At 37.3% G+C, this 26191-nt stretch overlaps 1 protein-coding gene across 4 annotated transcripts; it reads left to right on the forward strand.

Moving 5' to 3' along the window:
• Positions 1–1978: 1978 nt before the first annotated feature.
• LOC117982159 (uncharacterized) lies at positions 1979–21441 on the forward strand. 4 transcript variants are annotated; one of them, XM_069503388.1, is made up of 26 exons: positions 1979–2168; positions 2534–2550; positions 2743–2975; positions 4608–6559; positions 6752–6931; positions 7132–7908; positions 8037–8177; positions 8308–8661; positions 8881–9024; positions 9560–9754; positions 9942–10125; positions 10550–10659; positions 11291–11437; positions 11930–12141; positions 12920–12950; positions 13439–13658; positions 13953–14031; positions 14346–14524; positions 15208–15403; positions 15616–15837; positions 16287–16383; positions 17673–17829; positions 18860–19036; positions 19719–19882; positions 20787–20936; positions 21249–21441. In XM_069503388.1, exons 3-26 carry the CDS (start codon positions 2789–2791, stop codon positions 21414–21416), a joined length of 6423 nt encoding a protein of 2140 aa, XP_069359489.1. In that variant the 5' UTR covers positions 1979–2168; positions 2534–2550; positions 2743–2788; the 3' UTR covers positions 21417–21441. The 4 variants fall into 4 exon arrangements, with proteins under 4 accessions (XP_069359489.1, XP_069359441.1, XP_069359579.1 ...); XM_069503340.1 differs by lacking the exon at positions 2534–2550; XM_069503478.1 differs by lacking the exons at positions 1979–2168; positions 2534–2550 and adding an exon at positions 2351–2478.
• Positions 21442–26191: the final 4750 nt, after the last annotated feature.

Here is a 26191-nt window from a genome sequence, read left to right on the forward strand (position 1 = left end):
TCATAGACCTCCAAACCAATCGAGCACCACCCAAGACACAAGATTTGTACTTGGAAGCATGGAAAGTACGGGGTGGGCCGATTTGGTGAAAAATTGGTCAATCGAGGAGAAACAAATTCTGGAAACGTCATGGCGTAAGTCATCCCTAAGCACTTACTCAGCAGCATGGAAGAGCTGGTGCCATTGGGCTAAGGAAAGGAAGATCTCAATAAATAATCCGAACCCCACAGAAGTAGCACAATATCTTTGTTTTCTATACTATAAGAAGAAATTGTCATATGGGACCATCTACTTGCACAAATCAACCATCGCAACATTCTCAAACCCATTAAACGCAGATAAAGTCTCCAACAACCCTTTAATAAAACATATCCTGAAGGGAATATCAAACACAAACCCTCGGATCCTTCGGGCAAAAATCTGGGATATCAATAAATTGTTAAGTTGGATAAACCGCAACCCTCCGGACCCAAGAAGTCTATTTCAAATCTCTAGGCACCTAGCATTACTGCTGCTTTTATCATCTGGAAGGAGAGTGCATGACCTGACTCTCCTCAGAATAGACCCCGACTTTTTAATACAATCAGAGAACGAAGTTATCTTCTGGCCACAGTATGGAGCGAAGACGGACAAGCCTAAATACATACAGTCTGGATGGAAATTATTGAAAAATGAGCTACAGTTATGGGACGTCATATACTGGTTAAAACAATACATAGAAATATCACATCAAAGAAGACACACCAATAGTCAAACGATTCTATTTTTGTTCGTCACGACACGAGGGAAAACGGGCCCAGCCTCTCGTTCAGTAATAGCCGGATGGGTGCGGACAGCCTTAAGATCAGCAGGAATTGAAGCAGGGGCAGGCAGTACCCGTTCCGCAGTTGCCACTTTTAGATTCAATAACCGGCTGCCATTAGATGAAGTGTTGAGGAAAGGGAATTGGAAAGGCTCAAATAACTTCTTTAAGCATTACTACAAAGAACTTGACGAATCACCAATAAATGAGAATAGTAGGGACAAGAACATCACGGACTCCTTCGTGCCAGTATAATTCGGAATCTTAGGAATTAACTAGTTCCGGACTAGATTAGAATATTGAATTCATAAAAATCTATTAGATTGTCTCTACGTTCATTGTTATTTAAATATTTCAATTTATATATTAAAAAAAAAAAAAAAAAAAAAAATGTGCCATAAAAGCCTTCTAGTCGTATCCTGTGGTGGATACCTAAGACTGAGGGGCAATTTAAATAGATATAGCATTAGTTTGTCGGAATTAGAATAAGTATAATGGAAAGAACTGCTTATACAAGAATAGATAACTAAGCTTTACCCTTTTAAAAATATATAAAAAAATAAAGTTAATGTTCTCTTCTACAGTTTTTTTTTATGGTATTAATCTGGTCATTTCCTATACCTAGCCCAAGGTAGGTATCGCTATCCCATAGAATGCCTGTCACAGTACGCTGCTTCGTGTAACTAACACGCCGCCGGCAGATTGAAGACACAACTCAATGGGTCAGGCCGAAGGCACAGAACCGAAATAGACCAATTTTTCCCCCGAAGGGAAGAACATTGATATTTCGGGTCTTGCCGTAGGCCTGACCCAGGCAATTACTTGCCGGCCGATAGGTACTGAAGAAATACGACGGAACGCGGCGAGCGCGGGACCCGCAACTAGCCGCCGGTCGCAGCGCGTATAAGAGAGACAGTTATACCGTAGCTAGCTAAGGAGGGAACGGGATAGGTATAGGGTACACACACCAACTTCGTGACTGTAAATAGGAGAGGTAATCTCCAATGGGTCAGGCCTACGGCAAGACCCGAAATATCAATTTTCTTCCCTTCGGGGGAAAAATTGGTCTAATAACATAATAACTCTTTGATCATAGATACAGCACTGTCTATCTGAAATGTCATTGTCAATGTCCAACTCTAAATGTCTTTGGTCGTCTTTATGATATGATTTATCTTTATAACCTAATTTTGTCTTATGAGTTGCGATCTTGTATTTTAATATTTTATTAAATACTAATCAGTAAAAAAAACTACTCAAAAGCTTTTTTTTTGTTTTTGTGTCGTTTGTTTAATAATTTTATTTGTGCTTGTTGATGCCCAAATGATTGAAACTGTGAGTTTTAGGAAAACAGCACACGTAGAAGGTACGTATTAGATACTTTCATTGCAAATTAATTTTACAATAATTAATTTGTATTTAATTACTAGTAAAACATTTGCAGGATTTTTTTTCTAACTACTGAGTCCAAACCCTTTTGAATTTACGTTATTACATTTTGGTACATTTTAGCTCAGGCATAAGCACATGTTACGGTAGTTCCGAGGCGTTGCTTGGTTCGATTCTAAGATTTTGTTTAGTTTGGTTTTTTTAAAAGTCTATATCGTTTGTAAATATTATGTTATTTTGTATTGTTTTATAGTGTGGTTTTACAATTTACGTAATTTATTTTTATGGTAGGTACATTTTGTATCATTTGTCTTGCATAATATATACCTATATTTTTTTCAGTTTAAGAAATTAACTAGGTGTGTACCTATATCTACCTATTTTTTTTACATTTTCTTTTTTAATTTATAAATGCTATTAAAAATTTCAAGATCATATACTCTTGGAGGTTAGCTCAGCTGACCGAAGGTCTGTTTTTATTGCATAGCATTTATTTGAGTGTTCTAGGTTCAATCCTAGGTTGTGATGGTTTTTTATTTTTATTTTTTCAGTTGAAAGTGTGATAGTGAGATTTCATTGAAAGATAAATTTGAAAAAATGAGCACTGAAAAGTCAAAAAAAAGAAAAAGTGGTTCACATAATAAAAAAATTACAACAAAAAATAAACATGTTGAGGATCAAAAAAGTGATGTTCTTGTTTTACCACCAGATCTTTTGCAAAAATTAGGCATTAATTTGGAAAATATTCAGTCACCCCAGCTCAGCTTGATAGAAAAAAATGCAGGTAAGGTTGTGTTATATTTCAGGATTTTAAAAATTAAGTCAAATGTGTATTTCTTTTTTGGCATGATGAAACATTACTTAATACAAAACACCAGAAATGCAGAATGCCCAAAGCGAAATTTCACATTTAAAGTAAGGTGTTCTTAAATACAAATTAGGACTTCTTAAATTTTAATGGTCTCTTAAATTTTAAGAGCATCTAAAACTTTAAGGGGCTCTTAAATTTTCCACAATTAAAACAAATTTAAGGGGATTTTTAAAAACTCTTAATATAAATTTATAGTTAAACTAGCTTATGCTCGCGATTTCGTCTGCATGGACTACATAAATTTCATACTCCTATTTATACCCCCCTATATATATATTTATAATTTTATACCCTCTTAGGGGTTGAATTTTCAAAAATCCTCTCTTAGCGGATGCCTACGTCATAATAGCTATCTGCATGCAAAATTTTCAGCTCGATCCATCTAGTAGTTTGAGCTGTGCGTTGATAGATCAGTCATTCAGTCAGTCTCCTTTTCCTTTTATATATTAAGATTTTTATTTTATTTTATTATAAGTACAATTTAAAACTATCATTACATTAATTAGTTTATAGTTTAATTTTTGATCTTTAACTATAGTGATTTGGCATATCTCGTACCTTGGTGTTAAATGATATGGCATTTCTACGTTAAGTCCTTTGGCATTCTGCATTTTTGGTGTTATTTTGTGTGGGGCAAGATTCAACCTATAAGTAAAATCTGATTACATAGTATATACCTACTATCTACCTGCCTACCTATTACTACCTACCTAGCTACCTACCTACTACAAATTTACATTTGCTGTAGGCACATGTACATTTTATATTCACAGACCACTACACATTGTGTAAGTTTGAATGTGATAGTGATTTTAAATCAACTAGCTGGTGCCCGCGACTTCGTCCGCGTGGAATTAGGTTTTTTAAAAATTCCGTGGGAACTTTGATTTTCTGGGATAAAAGTAGCCTATGTCACTCTCCAGGTCTTTATCTATACCCATGCAAAAAAATCACGTCAATCCGTTAAATCGTCCGTAAACCGTCAATTATTTTATCGGAAATTTAATTTTGGTAACTTTTGACGACGTCCCAGGCGCAGTGATGAGCGCTATGGTCATATAATCGGGAGATACCGGGTTCGATTCCTAGCTGGGGTTTTTTTTTAAAGAATAATATTCCCGTTTCGCCTCAAACTAAGCGTAAAGCTTGTGCTACAAGTAGATACGACAATAGTGCAACGGGTGGGGGTTTGAACTGCCGACCTTTCGGATTCCAGTCCGCGCCTTTCCCTTTGTTGAGCTATTGAGTTATAATTTCTTTATTATGTCTGGTCTGCCGAAATGCTTCAGCTGTGTTAGTTACCACCCTAATGGCAAAGCAGTATTGCCAAGCAACTTAAAATTCCAGTACAGTGTTGCATAAAATCATTAGGGGTAAGGCAGTTTCGAGAATAGCTTGCTTCCATCGTAAACTGTATCATCACTTACAATCAGGCGAGATTTCAGGGCTTATCTGAATTTTATATCTGAATATAATAGAAAAAAAAATAGTTCTTAAGGCCACTCATAACAATTTTGAATTGAACTTTTCATTGAATACCTACAGGTGCCTGCAGTCATTCAAACGAATTTCTAAGAATAGAAGCATCTGAATTGAATACAGATAACAAATATATTCCCAATGATGACAAAGAAACATCTATTTTAGAAACAGCTAGTTTGATGAAAGCATCTGTATTTCTTAGCCCAACATTTAGCTCGTTGAAATCAAACATTAGCTTAGATACTGAAAGTAACAACTCTGAAATATGTATTGAAGAAATTATTGCAAAAACCTCTGAGACCATTAAGACTGATAAACAAAACAAGCATTTTAATAATAAGGATGAGCTAAAAGCAGACTGTTTAGCATGTATTAATACACCAATAAATGATTGTAAAAAAGACATTTGTGGGGATGAAATACAATCAAATGTAAAGTCTACTTATAAAGATATAGGAAATATAATAGAGCCTGTAAAAGCTTCAGCAAAAGGTTTAGAAGAAAAAAACGAGCATCCAAGGGCTATCCAAATGGAATCTAACAATAGAACAGAGAAAGAGATATTGGAAGTTGAAAAAAAGTATAGATCAGCCCAGAAAAATACCTTAACATCAACACCATCACCAACTTTAGATGCAACAATTTCAATGAGTAATAAATCTTCAAAAAGGAATAAATCTTCATCATCAAATACTGTTGAAGATCGATCAAAAACTCATCTAGATATGACAAGAAAGACACAATGCGAGCAAAAAATTAATTCAGAAAAACATGATTCTAGTGCCAAATGTTCTCTTGAAGAATTTGGTAACAAACTTAATCAATGCTACACTCCTGAGATCACTAATGTTAACGATAAAGTTATTAGAATAGGGAAAAGAGAACTAGACAATAATTCAAATAATTGTAGGTTGCATGATGAAAATGTCACATTAGGTTCAAGTTTGGAGGACAAATTGAAATCGCAAGAGCCGATAGTTGAAGAAAAATGTGGGGAAAATATCAATTTACAACACAATCCAAATATACAGACTATTGCTAAGAAAATAAATGGTGATCTTTATTTACCTACTACTTCAGGGTACCAAACCGATATTCAAAATAAACCAAGTAATGCCATGTGTAAAAATTTGTATGAAGAAAATAATTGTTATGATTCTTATGAAGTAATACATGAAGCTAAAAGAATATTGCACGAAAATAAAAATTTGGATAAGGGCAAAAAATATATTGCATCAGATAGTAACTGTGCTGAAAATGCTCCCTGCATGTCTCAACAATTGATTGATAATATCGATAACAGGTCCTCAGAGTTAAAGTCATCCATAGGTAAGGTAGAAGAAATTGCTTTCTATTTAAATCAACAAAAACAGAACAGCATTATCAAAAATATAAAAACTACACAAAGTTCAAGCAATTCTAAATTATGTATTCAAGGTGTTGAAAAACCTGGTGGAGATATAAAGAGCATTCACCTCAATAGAAATATAAAAAACTACTCTAGGCGTAAAAATCCAAAATTACTTAATACTACAAGTAATCCTCTTATATCCTATTCAGATTATAATGTAGATAGCGAAATAGATTATAAAATTAACGATATAAACCTATATTCCGAAACCAAAGAATTGAATACTTTCTGTATATGTGACGATTTTGGTAATTTTTTCAATTATGATTTGGATAACAATTATGGACATATTCATTTTTGGGAGCGAAAAGAAGTTCAGTGTTCAGTTGAGACTTTGTTAAGCATATATGAGGAAAGTAATTCAATAGATGAGATAAAAGGAAACATATTAAGCATTTTTGAGTCAGAAGACATAGATGAAGAAAGTCAATATAGGACACCTAAGAATTCGGAGATGAATATCTGTTGGAATTATGATAGAAATATAAGTAAAAAAGAAAATCATGAATATAACCCTCAAAAGTTACCAAATTTGAATGACGCAGAAGATTCTGTTAATAAAAATGAGAACATTGATAATATTGACACTCCGTTAAACAAGGGTGTAAGTATTTTTAATTTTATTTCATTTTAGGAGTTACTTGTTTAAGTCATTAATTAGTAATGACTAAAATAAGTAACTTCTAACATATTCCTGTAATGTTATATTATGTAAGTGTATTGTGTATGTGTGGTAAGTGCACACACAAATAGTTTTCAAGGTCTGATTTAAACATTAAACCTTTTAAAATTACAGAAAAGGAAACGTGTAGATAAAACATCAGAAAGTGATTCAGAGAGCGAAAAACACAGCGCAAAAAAAGCAACTACAGCTATCAAGTGTGGAGTGTGTAGTAGTAAAGTATCAAAATATGAATGGAACAATCATATATCTAAAGACAATTGTCTCGTAGCATGGAGGGCAGGCCAAGAAATAGTAAGTAGAGTTATTAATTGTGGTGACTGTACTATTAATGAAACATAATTTTTCTCCATAAGAATATATTTACGTAATTTTTCTGCAAAAGTACCTAGGTAAGAAAGGTAAGGGATATAATTTTATCGATATTTGTTATTAAATGTTTAAATTTGACAAAACTGTTTTGTTAAATAAATATTTTTCATTTTCATTTTCAGAATGGCGACAAAGCAGCTGATATCACTGAAACTCCCGAAATTGTCATAGAAGTGCCTCTAGGTCATGAAGTATTGGAGAAAGAAAAAATTGAAAAACCTGCATTGGATATTGAATATGAAAAAAAACAGATTACTGAACCACGAAAACTACAGAAAACAGAAATAAAGAAAAATGTGGAAGAACCCTTACAATTAGAAAATGTAGAAAAACAACCAATTAGAAAAGGTTTTTGGCAAACAGAAACTAAACAAGACCAAGAAGTTGAAGTATTTCTTGTAGTAACAGAAGAACAACAAAATACCCAAATGCCTATATTACAAGTATTAGAAACATGTCTAAATCAAGAAGCTGAAGTGCCTGTATTACAACTAGGTGGAACTGAACAAAACCAAGAAGTCAAAGTGCCTGTGTTACAACTAGTAGAAACTGGTCAACATCAACAAGCTGTAGTGCAACTAGTAGGAATTGGAGAAAACCAGGAAGCTGCAAAGCCTGTACTACATGTTGAAACAAGACAAAAACAGGTACATGGAGGTCAAAAAATAGTACCTGAAGTACTTACATTACAAGGAAAAACTGAGCAAAAACAAGCAGTCGTGCCTGTATTAGAAATAGAAAATAGACAAAAGCAAGTTGCTGAAGTGCTTGTAGTTGAAACAAGGGACAAAAATGTAACTTGTGGAGTGTGTAAAGCCGTTATTCGTGACAGTTTGTGGATGAAACATATAACCCAAGAACATAATTACATTGCTTGGAAAGACGGTGAACCGCATTTGGTAAGTTCATATAACTTTATCCAAGGATTGTGGTTGGAGATAGAGTAATAAAATCATTTGGTTTATGCAAAAGATTTTTTTAAGTGTTATTAAAACTATCGTTAAACGTGTTTGCTTTTGTTTTTTAGGATTGTGAAGACGAGGAAGACATTCGTCATTATCTGAATAATATAATAAAAGAAGTCGGCGAATTAGTTTGTAAAATATGTGGCCTAAAACGCAAATTCGCAAAATCTTATTTAAAGCATATCAAGAACTGTCCAATCACGGTATGTATTATTCCGCTTTTTACCGCTTAAAACTTACGGAAAGATGCTATATACTCGGATACTTTTTATACTACGTTAACGTAACTACTTTTTACGCCCATACAGTGAAATTTTTATGTTGCAATTTTAGGAACAGTCAAATGACCAAGAACTGGATCAAGTTACAACACCAATTTCCATTAAATCTGAAAAAATAGATTCAGAAAATACCAGAGGTAGAAGGGTAAGAAAGGAAAGAAACTATGAAGATGACATAGAAAATACCGAAGAAGTAAATGTAGAAAATATCAAAAAGGAAAAAATCAATAAAATTGGTAAAGACAAAACTAGGAAATCAGACACAGAAATTGTTAAAAAAGTGGAAATCGAAAATGTTCATGTTAAATGCGGCGTTTGTAAGCTAGAACTTTCAAATGCTCAATGGATGGAACATATATTCAAAGAACACGATTATTTAGCTTGGCAAGAGGGACAGCCTGAAATAGTAAGTTTGCAACTTTTTTTGATGATTATTTGGGTAGAGAAATTTTTATCAATGCAACTGTACTGGGTGGTCAAATATTATATTAAAATCCTCCAGATTTATATTTTTCGGGTTTTTCGAGCAGTTTTTAAACTAAAATTTTTGTTAATTTGGTATTAACAAAAATTTCAATCGTGTATCTCATGCATCTATGTACCTAAATGTATAATTTTTTTGTAGGATATGAACGATAAACAACAAGTATACGATCACTTATTTTACATAACAAAGCAAAACGATGGATTAACTTGCAAGAAGTGTGGATTAACGCGTCGATATGTTAAAAGTTATTTAAAACACATAGACATTTGCGAGAGCGAAACCGTAAGCATTTAGCGTGCCTTTTTTCCTTTTGACCCAAAAAAAACGGTGAAGTACGAGGCGGACTCGCACACGGAGGGTTCCGCACTATCATAGAAAAAAATCACAAACCAGTGTATTTATACATATATGTGCATTCTCTGATGCGAATGCACATGGGAAATCTGTGTTTCTCATTAGAGAAACTGAAATACGAAAGGTCGGCGGTTCAAACCCTATCTGTTGCACTATTGTCATAGCTACTCCTAGCTTTACGATTAGTTGTGGAGGGGAAAGGGTAATATTAGTCATGACTAACATTGTTAATATTCTTAAAAAAAACTATGTTAAAAGGTATGCGAAGTCTGCCAATCTGCACTTGACCAGCATGGTGGACTATATCCAATCCTTCTCATTCTGAGAAGAGACCTGTACTCGGTATTGACCCGGCCATGGGTTGATGACATTGATTCACTGTGTTTATACACCTGTATAAGTAGTGTATAAAGTATGAGTAAGACTGTATAGTATAAACCCTTTTATTTATATCAATGTCCAGGAGACTCCAAACATCATACTGGGTTCCGACGGTACCAAGGAAGCCAGCACTATTGACACACTTATTCTGGATTTGAGCAACGATGAAAAGACGAAATGTGGAGTGTGCCATATGGACGTTGAAGCAAAGCAATGGTTCAATCACGTACATATATGTCACGCCTATTTGGCTTGGAAAGAAGGGAAACCAGCTTTGGTATGTTACATATAGGTTTTACTCAATATTAATTGCTAGGGATTGTCTCTACTAATAAGTACGCTGGACCTGCGATTGCCGACCTGTTTTCGAAGCAACTTTATTTTCCCCAGTTTGGGACGCAGCTTGCGAGATCTCTCTCGGACGTCCGAACGCTCAGCAATCTTAATTTTTATTTCTTTTTCAGGACTTGGAAAATGAGCAAGAAGTTCAGGAGTATTTATACTTTGTGAGCAAAAAATTCAATGGATTGATATGTCACAAATGTGGCTTGAACAGGAAATATGTGAAGGCTTATTTGACCCACTTAGAGTCTTGTGAATCTAAGTTACTTGATCCCTCTGTCTTAGGGGATGGAATTCCTAGTAAAGGTATAGTCTACAACAGGTCGAGATGGCAATCTGAGTATGAGGTGGGGGGACGCCCCGCATACCTGCACGTCACCCACGCTCGGCCACACCGGGTTAGCGCGGAGGCTGTGCGGGTGTGCGGGGCGTTCCCTCTCCGATTACCATCTCATCAGCGTAAACTCTGTAAGGAATTTAAAGTGACCGACAATTTTCTTTATTTAATAGTTTTCGTTGAGAGAGTAAAAACCAACGAAACTCAAGTAAATATGTTATACTATAGGAAGTGTTTCATTAGAGATAAGTTATTTATAGTGAGCTTGCATGGTAACTTGAAAAACATTAAAGCTAAAGGCAGCTTTACATATGAACTATGTTGAGTAAGCCTGCGTTTGGACATTTTTACATGACTGACCAAAAAGATCTTATGCTCATAAAAAAATTTCAGATTCGTTTGTATGTGCTGTTTGCTCCGAAGTAGTGGATCCAAAGGAGTGGAACAACCACGCGATGAAAATGCACTATAATATCGCGTGGGTTGTAGGCGGTTATCCTGTTGTAAGTATTAATTTATGCAGAAAAGAGCTAAGAAACGCTTGACTGCCAAATGATGGTTAGTGACGATGCAGTCTAACGCTTGGTATACATGACGGTAATGATAGTCGACACAATTTTGTTGATGTCGACACTAGTGTAGAATGTACCATTTCATACAACAAGGTGGCCGAGGAAACCGAAGCTGCCGATTCTCTTGTACGGGAGCAGCGTGATGTGTACTCGACTGTAACAATAATAAGATCTTCCTCCTAGCGCGTGTCATGCTCGGGGCCCAGCTGGACCGACCGTTGTATCATAAAAATGGTATATAATATAGGCTTCTGAGGTTACAGTTTGTAAGCGTGATTCAGGCTCCATAGTGAGTGAAATACCTGTGGCGCCATCTAGTATCATTAAATGTTTAACTTGTGTGGTTGCTGTAGGATCCTTCTGTATGAGTGCGAGTAGCGTCATCTAGTATATGTATGTGGCGACCGCCACAATCTCTTACTGAAGTTCGATTGTTGTTCGAACAAACAAAAGTTAGATTTGATTTGTAATATTTTCTGACTACGTGATTACGGTAACATGATTTGAGTGATTTAATAATGATGTTTGAATTGAGAGATTCCAATGATTTTAATATTTACAGGATGTTAAAAGCGTTAGTGCAGTCGAAAAACTGTTAAAGGCGTACCAAAAACAGAATGGCAGTTTCAAATGTAAGATATGTGGTATGAAAAGAGCGTCGCCCATGGGCTTCTACGTGCATATCATACAATGTGGGAAAACGGAGGAAGTATGTACTATTATTACTATAAAAATAATCATCTTCTTGTACGTTTATAAAATAATGTTTGTTTGTTCGTTGCCGATGAGTTTGCGCATCGTTCATGCGATTCAGTTGAAACTTTACGGTTGTTAGCACTTACGCGAATTCTTTTGACATAGTATACCATCAACATACGCGACAGGTCGAAATGGCAATCGAGGAGGTAACGCCTTGCACACCCGCACAGTCTCGTGCTAACCCGGTGCGGGCGAGTGCGGGTGACGTACGGGTGTGCAGGTCGTCTCCCCTTCTCATGCCCCGATTGCCATCTCAAACTGTTGCGCAAAAGGCTTATAGTAACAAAATTGCGCATTGTTTGTGGCAGATTGCGCTATAATAATGCATCGTTATAGTGTGATAGTCACAACATTTTTAATGTTTTGAAGTTTTAATAACTGGTAGAAGAGCGATTACGAGTACTGACAAAGTTATTTGGTAACATTTCGTTAACATTTTCAGGAAATCGATCAATTTAAAGTGTTTTGCGAACTATGTAACAGTAAATATCTGTGCTTTTACAAAAGTCAGCACGCTATAATGCATAGAGAACAGGAATTATCGAAGAGGAGAAAGTTAATGAATCGTGAAACAGAAGATACACAGGAGGTCAATGAATCTATAGATTCCCCCCAAACTGGGCAACACTCTGGGCGAAGACGTGCTGCTGAAAAGTAAGTCAGACTCCCTTATAATAAGTTGTGGAGCGAGAAAAACAAATTGTCCAATATGAATACGAAGCATAAGACTGCACATTGTACAAGAACAAATTTAATCCGTGCTCGTGTAATTAATCCATTTTATTTTTTTATTTTTTTCCACACAAAAAGAAAAAACACTTACAATATTGGTTTCTTCGTGCTCTTAAGCGCTTGGTGGCTTGTCTGAGCACTGCACATTCCTCTGTCGTTAATACTTAGTCTAATATTCTAGGTAGGTATGTGCAATTATTATGAACATAATGTAATGTAATCCTTATGGACTAAGAGCCAGCGCGTGCCAGACCTTCGTTATTTTATAAAAGCTGAAAGTTTCTCTGCGTGTTGTCCCCAACACTGGGAGTAACGTTTGTTTGGATCATGGTGGCTTTGGGAGATAACAGGTAATAAAGGTGTTAAATATCGTACGTCAAAGTATAAGTGGAGTCTGCCAACGCCGCACTTACCGGTGGGAGGTCACCATTCTAGCACCTTAGGACCCCAACGTCTATCGGTTTTTCAAACTATGTCCCTGCTCATTAACACTTCAGCTTCGTAGCCCTGTTACTGTTACTCTGGGAACTCTATCAGGTTTAATATAAACTAGCGTTTAATGTTTGTAATTTTTTTTGTGGTAAAATCGTCAGCTGACCTTAACATGGTATAATTATTTTACTCCCCACTGGCCAATCCTCGTGGTGCTTTTGGAAGAGTTTTGAGTATGTATTAAATATTAAAATGTTTACCATTTCAGGGCACGACAATTCATCGAGAAATCTGAAAAGGTAAGTTTGCATTGGCTTCATCTTATCGTTATCTCAAGCAATGCGCGTGCTTTGGTTACTGTTAACGTGGAACGCGGAACTCTGTAAAATTTTAATTTGGGTTTACTTATAATAGTGTGGGAAAAACAATTTTTTCACGATCCTATTACTTTAGCAATTTAAAACATCATATCGCCACGCGCCAAGATAGCCTTGTCGCACTGTATGTACTTATTTAGGATAAATCTTGTATATCTGTCTACTCAGGCATAAACTTGTCATAAAGTGTTAGGATTAAAAGTTTAACTAAACCAGGTGCTCGAATACGCTACAGCTACAATGTAACTGTCTTGCGAATCCAGCGGCTCCCTGCTACTTGTTTGATGTCGTCTATTGACCTGGTCTGCCAATTGCCAATTCTGTGATTTCTGTTGCGCGGTTCCCATTCCAGCATCTTGAGACCCCAATGTCTACACAGTTTAAAATAATAAAATAAAATTTGTCAATAGTTCGCACACAACTGCTCCAATTGTGGCTACGGTGCAGACGACAGGGCGGAGTTAGACGAGCATACTTGTACTAAAGTGGATTATAAGGACTATAGTGACTCTGAGGACTCCGCGCTAGTTGAGTCGGCTGACGAGTCTCCGGACAGCGCAGTTGACTCCAACTTGTCCGATGAAGAGGCTTCCCCAGAACGCAGGAGAAAGAAGGGGCATGGTGACTTAAGTATGTTTCATCCAAACTAACCTCATCCAAGCTAATCCATACTATCCATAATAATACATAATAGTATTATAAATGCGAATGTGTGTCTGTATGTTACCTTTTCACAGCCGATCCGTTTTAACAGATTTTGACGTACAGACTACAGATATAGCATGGATTCCGGACATGGGCTACGTTATGTCCCGGAAAATAAGCGAGTGCCCACAGGATTTTTAAAAACTTAAATTTACACGGTCGTACGAAGTCACGGGCATTATTTAGTTATTCATAAATTTTGCTATATTTAATTTTCAGGTGCAGCAACAAAAGTACCAAGGATCCCATTTGCTGTAAAATGTGCAAAATCATATTTAAAACAAAGCATGGACGACTAGTAAGTTTTAAATAATCAAATATTAATTTTATTTAAAAATGAAACCCTGTCTATGCTGTTTTTGATTATTTTGCACGGAATTTCTAAACTAAATATAAATGATAGGTTTACGAAAGTTATTTATAATACTCCCTGCGGAAGAGGATAGTTTAGATATTTAGTAAAACAGAATTAGCCATAATATTTATGCTAATTATCGTAATATTACCCGGCCATATGAGCAAAGAGTCTGGGCATTGTTCATAGTGTTCAGTTTATCTCTAAACAATGCCCAGAATATTTGCTTAAATCATAATACCACAATGTGTTTTCAGTCGCAACGCATTCCTAACAAGTGAAACACTATATCCACATTGGAGAACTTGCGACATAGAATTAATCGCGGACGACCAAATAGCAACATATTGGCCAACTCTCAAGGAATCCTGCAACGTGATAATCGGTAGATCTGATCCTGTTACGTATAACCTGTTCCAAGCTAAAAAACAAAACGGTAAGCATTTAAAGAAAGGATAATCAAGTACTAATTTTAGGTTAGTTTCTCTTATCACTGCTTTCGATAATGATTACTTTTCTTTCGACTTTAAGAGAAGAAAGACGGGAAAAAGATTAGACAAACATAGTCTGAAATTCATATTCATATCTAAATATATAAAAAAAAAGCTGACTGACTGACTGATCTATCAACGCATAGCTCAATCTACTGGACGGATCGGGCTGAAATTTGGAATGCAGCTTATCTGAAACCATACATGTCACAACTAGTTTGAGAGATGCGTTTGTAAGTGTAATACATCACTGATAAGCTGCAATGAACCCAATTCTTTGCACGCTTTTGCAAAACAAATGAACAACAAACCTATTCTGAGACAGTTTTATCATAGAATGATTGGGCCGTTTTTGGATCACGATTTTAGACTAGTGTCTAACTAACGCTAGGTATGCACGATCAAGTATACCGTGAAGTTTCCAGTCAATAACTATACACCGTCAAGTTTACTGGACGGCGCTGCAAACTTGACCGGTAAATTTGATTGTGTATGGCTAGTGTAAAACGTGTCTTGTTGCAGTTGCGTTGCGCCCTCTGTTCTGGGTCTGAAACTCCTTGTTCACAGTTTAGTAGCCTTGCAAGTTAAAATGTAGCCTTAGGTATTAAAAAAACATATTTTCATATAGGGTTCTCAATATTTGTTGGTGGGTGTATCCAAGCCATCTCGTGGGCCCCTCCTCACTTGGACGACAGCAGCGATGCGTTAGGGCACTTTTTGGCGGTGGTCTGCCATAACGACGTCGATGCACCGCGGCTCGACTGCGACAAGACTTACGAGTACTCGGGACTCATACAAATATGGGACTTCGGAGATCTGTCGAGGTAAGTCAAATCAAATCAAAATATTTTTTATTCAATTGAACATTTACAAATACTTTTGAATCGTCAAATGCATAAAACTGGTTCTAACATGCAAAACGTACACGTAAAGTAATAGTCGTCTATTACTTTACGTAGAGTCGGGTGTTGCCAGTGTGTATAGGATTTTTATCCTTGCCAGGTTTTCTAATAAGAACTATCACTTTCTTTTTCAGTACATACCCGGAGTTTGCCCTAGGAATAGCGCACGATTATGGTACAGTTTGGGCAATCGATTGGTGTCCTTCAGGAGTAAGAGATGTTTTTCCTTTAGAGGAAGATAATGAGTTGAAATCTACTTCATATACGTTCCTGAGACTTGGTCTTTTGGCCGTAGCGTGCTCAAATGGCTCCGCTTATATTTTCTCTGTACCTTATCCTTCAATAGTCAAATTTAAGTAAGTAGCTTTATTTTTAATAACGATTAATTATTTTGCCGTTTAGAACTCTGGTATCCCACAAGCAGAGAGTACTAAAGAACTGATGGCGTGTGGCGTACCGCCGCAGTTTGATTCCTACGAAGTAACGATCGCAATCACCTCTGATTGGCTAGCACTCGTTTGTTATTGGCCGAAATCCGTTGTCGTAGGATGAATATCATAAATTCAGCCAATCTATTCATAACAATTGAGTTTGTATCAATAATAATTGATACAGATTTTTCGCGATCGACCAGCCGAGTTCCGCGCTCAAAACTAACCAAAGGTAGATAGAAATATCGGTCGGTCAGATAAGGAACTAAGTATTTTAAGCTCTTGGCTGCAACTCTCAATTGAACTCGGGCTATGTAATCAACACCGTTGATTATCAGAATTTGTTATTATTAATTAAATACTCTTTTTTTCAGTGACAAAATTGTATATAAGCTAACTCCCGTTGCAGAACTTAGATTATCTAGAGGAAAGCGAGATTCATGTCAAGCCACTTCAATTAGCTGGTCTCCGGTAAGTAACACTTCTTTAAGAAACTTCTTGTATATGTCCCGCAAATTGCTAAAGCGCGGCCGCCATTTTAGTGACGTCAGCGCTAGACTGAAGTTTCGAGCTGATGGTATATTTTTATTTCGTCAAAATGACGTCATTTCGATGTTAACGAGACCTGGTTCCAGCGCAATAGCAATTTGCGGGACTTATAAGTACTTAGCAAAACATATAGATCCCCTGTTAAGGCACTTGTTCCACCGCCGACGATTAGTGAGAAACAAATTCATCTAAAAAAATAAAACTAGAAATGAGTAGACTGATAGCGAGAAACGAGTGTATAGTTTTGTCTGTAAGGTATAAGCACAGACCACCACCTATAGACTCCTAATAGCTGGACACCCGCGATCGCCAAGCTTAGGCAGTTGCTTAGCATAAAAGTCGGCCCACGCCCGTTCGGTACCCACATTTCGCACATTGTCTTGATTACGTGACTTTTGAGTCCACCAATCACAACAAAGCATTCTTCCCTGTCCTCCGCCAACATTTAACGATTTTGTTTTCATGCAAAACCTTGTATATGCGTACTCTTGAGGTTTAATTTTCTCTGTGGGTATAAGTGAGTGTGCGACTGTGACGAGCGATTACTCACGCCGGTAACTTGGATGGATAGCCGAGTCTCTGTGCTAACTGCGCTAGTATTATGACCTACAAGAGAGCCGACGCTAAGAGATATTGAGCGATTTTTTCTTTGATAGCTCTTGTCTCTGTGACTAACTAGTAGAGAAACAATTCTCGCCGATAGTGCACAGTCAGCGATCAACTATTGGTACATTTATCTCTTATAGCATTTTTATTATTATCTTACTTATAATCATACATCGATTGTACGTTTCTTGAGCGAGAAAATAGTGTCTATAAGTAAGTAAAGTAAAGTAAAAGTAAAATATGCTTTATTGTACACCAAAACCAAAACAATAGACATATAACAAAGATAGCATGTACAATAGGCGGCCTTATCGCTAAAATAGCGATCTCTTCCAGGCAACCTTAGGGTAGGTAGGTATATATATATATATATATACATAAAAATACAACAGTAAATAAGAGAGGAATAGAGGAAGAGGAATAGTAGTTTCCTCGTCGGCGGTGGGACAAGTGCCTTAGTTATATTTTATTAAAATAAACATAAGAAGTGAACATAAAAAAAACTATAATCATGGTGATATACCTTTTAACTCTTGTATCATTGTCCTCTTTTATGATGTTCACAGTTGGTTAAGGTTATAATATTATAGTATTTTCAATTTTAGCAAAACGGCCACGGAACAGTGATGGTGGGGTACTCCAGTGGTACAGTTGCATTGTACAATTTGGAATGCGATTCCCCTCTGCTGATGGAGAGTGAAGGCGCGGTCAACATATTCTATCCTTTTCTAGACGAGCGTCCCCATAGTTCTTGTATAACAGGTCAGAACTTAGATTACTTTAGGATGTCTAATTTATGTAGAATCGGTACTATTTATTAAAAACATACAGTCAAATTGAGAACCTCCTCCTTTTTTTGAAGTCGATTAAAAAGAGAGTATCACCATTAATTTGGAGCAGTCAGATACCGCACCCGTTTGACCAGACGTGCCCGAATATTGATTGAGCCTTCGTGCAAAGCGATCAATCGTCATACATCATTGTTCTTTCTAAATACGAAAAATCGATCTACTCTCCTGTCGAGGTCTGTTGGATCAACGTCGCGTGGCGATTAAACTTGTGAAAGTTGTTGAGACGACCCGTTGACGGAAGTCGTTGTGAAATGGTACCCTCTAGTAACTCGCGTCAACAAACAAAATCTAGCAATAGACGCCGAAATGGTATTTTTTGTCGATCGACACTAAGGATCGTCTTTGTCGATCGATAAATCAAGTATAACTTTAGTGATGTTGGATTATCTATCGTGAACTTGCGATGCGGGTAGCAATCGATAAAATCCATCCAATCCATTACATCACATCATTATCTTACAAATTCAAGAATCGACCATCAACAATTGTGTACAATGTTTATATTGAACTAGCGTATGCTCGCGACTTCGTCCGCGTGGACTACACAAATTTCAAACCCCTATTTTACCTCCTTAGGGGTTGAATTTTCAAAAATCCTTTTTTAGCGGATGCCTACGTCATAATAGCTATCTGCATGCCAAATATCAGCCCGATCCACCCAGTAGTTTGAGCTGTGCGTTGATAGATCAAATCAGTCAGTCAGTCAACTTTTCCTTTTATATACTTAGATAAATGCCGTGTGTTTGAATCGATTAAATCTGTAGTGTAGGCAGTAGGCACCTTTAGTGTAACGATATAACCATAGTTACCCTTTCCAAGTTAGCCCGCTTCCATAATATTAAATTGCATTAACACTTAACATCAGGTGAGATCGCGCAGTAAATGGCTAACTTATATCGGATTAAAAAATAAAAAAATAATTAAGGCGATACGTTTCGCAGATGTTAAGACGTTCCCCGGTAGAGTGGGCGCCGGGTTGATGAGCAGCGTGTCGCCGACCGGCAGCGAGACGGCGCAGCAGTGCGGCTTCGCGCGGATACACAAACACTTGCCGTCTACTTGCTCTGCGTTTGCGCCGCACTGGCCCGCTCTGATGGTGTCGGGAAACGAACTTATTGGTAAGTGTGATAGCGAGAACGTTGGGGAGCTGGCGAACAAAACTGTATCATTACACGAAATTAAATCTTACAGGAGGATTAAAAAACTGAAAGAAAGCTGTTCTGATCGACACTATTTGTAAATACTGTGATTTGTAACTTTGTTTTTTGGTAATTTAATTCTTGTTATTGGTCTGATTTAATTTTCTATGATTTGATATGTAATTTTGCTAATCTTGTTTATTGTAATACTGTGATTTGAAGTCTTCTTGACATTTTATACTTTGTTGTAAATACTTTTATATCTGCTAAATTCTGTTTAATTTTTTAAACCAAAAGATATATGCATTTGACCGCAATCACACGAGATATTAGGTGATAATTCAGCCTAGAAGGAGCGTACCTGCCTAGAAGGTGCTTATTCTTGGCAAGAAAAACGGGTTCCGGAAGGACATTTATTATTCTAGCAGTGCGTATTAAAACGATAACGCGAATCGAACTGCTTCGTACGAGTCCATGGAATTTCGACTACGTAAAATTACAAACCTTTACGATGCCTCATGGTCCGATAGTAAAATGGCGTGAGGGACACTAGATCAGACAATTCCTTAGAACACTCTCCGAACATACACTTTAATGTAAAAATTTTCTGCAAAATAAACAATTGTTTGGAAACAGACCAAATTAAAATCTGTTGTTTCAGTGAACCAAGCAGTAAACGAGTTGGACTTCTGGCAGCAGGGTCGGCGCACGGGGGCGGTACAGAGGTGCTGCGGCTGTCTATACTGCGGACATATGGCCACCTTCGCGCCGCCCGTTCTAAAAATCCTCACCACACATCCCGCCTACACCGATTTCAACAAAGAGGTCCATATAACCACAATATTTAATAGTATCTTACTGAAAGGCTCACTCTGTAAAGACGTTTAAATAAATAGCGACTCTTGTAAGAATGGTTTAGAATAGAATAGAAATATTTATATTCTAAGAAACTTGTTCAAGTACTTTTGAATCGTCAAATGCATCTATCCAGTAGGTCAATTTCGTAAAACCTGCATCAAGCCTTTCCTACGACGCAATAAAGTGATATTCAGCTTGCAAACCTCTCTTTCCATCCCGTAAACTCCTATATTTCTTCCTCTTTCCTTGCCCCTTCTCGGGTCACGTGACCAAGTGAGCTCGGCCGTATAACATTGAATAGAAGTAGGCGTTACACACGCTCAGTGTGAAGCGTGTGTGGAGTGTGTGTTGGGCGTGTGTGGAGCATGTGTGGGCGTGTGTGGAGCATGTGTTGGGCGTGTGTGGAGCGTCAGGGGATGGTGTGTGGAGCGTCAGGAGATGGTATGTGGAGCAGGGTTAGCCTTGTTGTTACTTAAAAAACCAGTTTTCAATCAATCAGTCGTCAAAAATCAACTGGTTGGTGAAAACCGTATGACAATCCTTGAAGTAGTTTTGAGATCAGCCCGAATAAACACGAACTCAACCTGATAGGTACTAACAACTCTAATTTATAATGTGTACTGGCAATAATGTGTGTGTGTGGTGGTGGTTTGTATTGCTTGCTTGGTAGCTCGCTTTTTCTGCATGATTAGTAGTGGAAGGGTGGGCAGGGCGTTGTATTATACACATTTGTCTGTTAGCGGATTAAACTTGTTTCTTATGTTGAACGGCTGTATGAAGTATCTCTTTGGCAGTAATAAATTAGTTTGGGTTAATATAAACCATATAGATATAAAGATAGTATTGATTAATAATAAAATTATATTTGCAGCCAATCGCAGTTTTTCAAATGAGGCCACTGAGTAGAAAGCGACCAAAACAGAAGAACGACGAACTTCAAGTGAAGTTGGAACCTCTTACATACTACGATGCTGTGAAATTGTACGCGTTAGACTTCAAGCTTATGAAGGACCTCGATAAGGTAATGTTTTTCACTATGGATTTCAATATAAGCTCCCTTTCTAAGCGAGCGTTTTGACGTTTGATAAAAGTCACTGATTTGATTAATATTCGCGGCAAACAGTTATAGTCCGCGACAGGTCGAGATGGCAATCGGGGCGTGAGGCGGGGGGACGCCCCGCACACTCGCACGTCACTCGCGCTCGCCCGCATATGGTTAGCGCGGGGGCTGTGCGGGTGTGCGGGGCGTTCCCTCCCCGATTGCAATTTCAACCTGTCGCGTACTATACCTCTATTTGTTTTTACTACTGTTCACGCTTTTGAAACTTTACAGGAATCTGCCAAACAGGTATATAAACCTAGGGAGCAATATCCGGAGAGGTTTCCCCTCAGTGATGTGCCGTCTATGGCTTTCTACCCTTCGCAGAAACACCACAAAAAACTAGCCGTGGCCACACACGCTGGCATTATATTTATTTTAACCGATGATATTGCTTTATGAAAATGTTCAAACTGATTTGTTGTTATTGTAAAAAATTATTAAGATGCGAACGTACCGAACGTGAAACGAAAGTGATACTAAAATAGCTCAAATAATGAATAAGCATAGCCTAGTCTCGGCTGTTTATTCATTTTGTATTATTTCTGTTCTGATGTGGCTATGTAGGTATAAATGAAATAAAATGAATTTTTTTTTTTTATGTAGGTATAGTACGCGACAGGTTGAAATGGCAATCGGGGAGGGAACCACCCGTACATCCCTCTCGCTAACCTGATGCAGGCGAGCGTGGGTGACGTGCGGGTGTGCGAGGCGTCTCCCGCCTCATACCTTCTTGCCATCTTGACCTGTCGCATACCATATTCACCTTGGCACCATGTCGACCATAATAGTGCCCGTAAATGTTTTTGGCAATTGAGTGAATATACATAGTTACAAATCGTTTGCATTTCACTGACAGTCTTCGCGGTCTGTGTGAGTAAATGACGTAGTTTTTTTAAACTGTTTGTACGGCTCTGGAATGACGTTGTGCATAGTCCATGGAGTTAATAAACTTAAAAGAGATAAAACAGTTATTTTCAAACGTAATTGACACAAGTTAGGGTTCTAGCCGTATCTCATTCTAACAACAGCCAAAAGCCATTAGGGGGAATAGTATTGCTATATAACTAGTAACAGTTTCTATTAAATTGTGTAATTCTTTTAGTATAGTTTCTAATTCTATGGCGCAGACCCAGTGGACCCCCGCACAGCTCCCCTTTCACACCTAAAAGTAATTTGCGCAGAAATTAGCCAACTTCACGTAAATTCCAAGAAGATTTACGGGCAATAATATCGATTTATTGTGATCGTCACTAATTTCAGTATCATTTTTTTATCATGCTGATATATTCGTTATCAAGTAGTGTATCCAAATTTTTACGGAGTAGGTACGTTTACATTAAAGCTAGGCATCCTTATAAATATATTAACTGTTCTGAGAATAGTATGGGTATCCTTTACGTTATACCTACCAATTACCAAAGAATCTTTTAAATTTATGAAATCTTAAAATAAGCTAAGTTATAAATCCACTTAGATCCATAATTAAATTAAGTTATTATTGAGCAATAATTTTTTTGAATGTCTTCGTATTATCCGTCATTTGTAGAATAGTTTAGTCTGAGTATTATGTTTTGCTAAGAAACTACACTACACTACAGACTAAACGAGACATATTGCAAACGGATGGCCTATAAATGAAACAGGTCCAGATGAAATCGATTTAAAAACTGGTTAAGTGCGAGTCGGACTTAGGTACACACGATGTGTTACCATCATCGAATCGTACCGTACCACCGCACCGTCCAAAATAATATAACACTATGCACTTTTGTTTTTGAATTTGCATTGCGGCAATTTTGTAATTTGCCATATTGGTTGTTATTTGTTGATATAGCGTAATAGAAATACACACTCGTGTGAAAATTTAAACTACCTATTACGGTTCATCAGATACAGCCCGCTGAGAGACTAACTGACGGATGGACAGATAGACGGACAGTTGGCACCCTTTGGGTAAAGAACCTTAAATAATTAACCATCTAGCTGGAGCAAATTTTAAATGCTAACAGGTGCGGTTTCACGCCTCGTGTTAACTTCACTCACAACTTCATTAATTAATAATAGTGAGTGAAGTTAGCGGGAAGAGTCAAGCCGTGCCAGTTGGCACATGCTTGCTGCAACTGTTGTTGGACTCGTGATTTTCCTTATATAGTATGTGCTGTAGATGTTCTATTTAGTTTATAAATGGGTTAGGACATTTTTAAATTCTTATTCCATAAGTTTTATTATTTTAAAAAGAAATTGTTGATATGTATGTATGTAGAATTTTGTATATGTGTAAATAACGTGATTTTTGTACATTAAAATTACTGTCAAACAACTGATTTATGTATTTGATATAGATTTTATTTCTTTTGAGATAAGTTGCTTAGGTTCATGCTACATATTTGTATTTTTTAAGAAAAATTGATGGCAGAAATCGCTTGCGCCTTGTAACACATTCAAGCCTAGTATGTAGATATTTTATTAATTATAACCGGACGTCATCTCCGGTGATGGTAATGCGCAAGTTGCCGGGTGGTGAATTGTAAGTGACCGGCGCGGCGGGGTGATTACGTAAAACGTTGCAGTAGCGGCAGCAACGCGACAGCAGTAGCAATGCGACAGTTCATTTGCTGTCTCTCTCTAGCCGCTGTTACGTGTGACGTTTGACAGCAATGATCGCGAGATTTACGCCTGTCGCAAGCCTGTCGCGAGATACGTAATCATCCCGTGGGCCGTTAATCACTTACTCGTATTTAAGGCTAGGGACATTCGGCGCGTGAACCTGTAGCAATTACGCGACAAATCTAAGCGGAAATTCCGCTTCGGTTCTACGCAATGTACATGACAACGCATAGAATCATGGAAATATTCTGTACGCTCTATTATAGCGAATGAAATCTTTACCTACATAGACGATCGCTGTCGCACACATCTTTAATCCAATCATTCCGATTGTAGCTCCGTAACTGTCACTTTGAGTCGACCAATCACGGCATCGGCCAGTGTCGCATGACACACAGTAAGTACAAACCAATAGAATAGAATAGTATTTTATTCAAATAAACTTTTACAAGTGCATTTGGATCGTCAAAATAATTTATCAGTCGTGAGCCTGTTGCGATTTACGCTAATTTAATTTGTCGAAGTTACGTGTTTAACAGACGTTTGGTGGGCCCCTATTTTCAAATGTCAATTATTGTTAGAAACGTGTCTTGTATGCTTTGTCGTTCACTGGTTCTGTGACGTTGTTACAATAACAGTGACAGCCTTATGCTTCTTTTACATATCTATACTCATTCTGATTTCTGTGGATTTGTCTCTTGCCTAAACAGTTACCGATTTTTCTATAAAAAAAAACGCCTCCGTAAAATAAAAGTAAATTGTATTATGTAATACCTAAGTAGATAATATGTATTTGTTACAATATTGTAAGAACCTCATATGAATGATTTTATCGTTATCTTACTTATTTTTGATAAGCAAAATGATTTCGTCGTTTCCGAATTTTTGTGTAAATAAGTAGGTTTTTTTTTCTAAGTTAGTTTTCGATTTAGCTTAAACATGTTTAGGTATTAGATAAGTTCAGGTATTTTCATGAATTCATTTTTCGAGTCTCTTCACGTTTAGCTATAACCGCGAAGAGACTTGAAAAATCGATAGATCAAGGTCTTCAGGTGATGGTACCATTGAACTTTTTAGACAATTCAGCGGTACCTAGTACGAACTACTCGGAATTGAGTTAGTCACTCGCAATACGCCACGCGATTGCAGTTTGTGAAATAGAGATTTTAAGAAGGTATGTTAGGTAAGGTATGACTAATATTCCCTTTTCAACAAATCGTAAGGCCGCGGCCTCGACGGCAGCGGCGGGCGGAGCGGGGAGCGGCGGCGACAGCGTTGGATGACAATTTGCATTCATTTAATATAAAGTCACCGCCGCCGCTGTCGTCCAACGGCATCATAATAATAATAAACTAGCTGATGCCCGAATATTATAAACTAGCTGATGCCCGCGACTTTGTCCGCGTGGGATTAGTGTTCTTAAAAATCCCGTGGGAACTCTTTGATTATCCGAGATAAAAAGTAGCCTATGTCACTCTCCAGGTCTTTATATATACCCATTCAAAAAATCACGTCAATGCGCTTTACCGTTGCGACGTGATTGAAGGACAAACAAAAAAACCAACAAACAAACACTTTCGCATTTATAATAAGGGTACTGTGGTACTGATGAATGCGCATCGGTCATCTGCGTCGCCCCGCTCCCGCCTCGCCCACCGCTGTCGTTGAGGCCACAGCGCTACAATACAATGCTAGTATAGTTTTATTATACGAAAAATCTAGGTAGGTATATGTATATGCTATCTGTACATCACTCTATCCACGGAGAGAAGTTAATACAGGGCTCTCTTTATTACTTAATCCCATAAAAATGACAAAAAGTTGTGGATATTTTTTGTACCAGTTTGAGTGACCAACCAATCACAAACGACCCTATAATAACTTCTCTCCGACGATAGAGTACGTGTAGGTAAGAATAATAAAATGAACGCGGGAACAGGTCGTAGTTATCCAATATAATAGGTATTATATTCACAAGTGATAAATAAATAAATGTTGGTTAACATCAAATATATTGGCAATTTAAATGAATTACATCTTTTTGAACAGCTGTGTCTGTATCAAGGTTCCCAAGTTCTCTGTGTCTCTTTGCCCAACTTGGCATTGTATGACGTATAATTTATCTTTTATAGTCTAGAATCTAGACTATGGCATTCTTTTAAGAGCTTCCGAGACAGTCAAGCGGCTTGACGTCAAGCACGTAGATTTGTTTTGCTTGATTAAGCTGCTTGATGCGTCCGTCAAGCGGCTTTATCAAGCAAACGGCACTTTTCTCATATCTCGAACACAGTCCGACCGTCGCGTCAAGAAAAAATATAAAATCGCATCAATCACATAAATGCTTGACTTAAGTATCAAGCAAAGTTTGTAAACAGTCAAAATATTTGGACTCAAGCAAAAATCTTCGTGCTTGACGTCAAGCTGCTTGACCGTCTTGGCAGCTCTGTAGAGGTGAATCGAAAATATTTTCATTTCATTGTCAGTGGCCCCGATTCTCTAGTCTCTCTCTAAACTAAATTTAGAGTATCTGCATCCTTTTCTTTTTACTAATGCTAAAAAAGGAACGG

The sequence above is a fragment of the Maniola hyperantus genome, chromosome 1 (assembly GCF_902806685.2).
Source record: "Maniola hyperantus chromosome 1, iAphHyp1.2, whole genome shotgun sequence".
In the NCBI taxonomy this organism is placed as follows: Eukaryota; Metazoa; Arthropoda; class Insecta; order Lepidoptera; family Nymphalidae; genus Maniola; species Maniola hyperantus.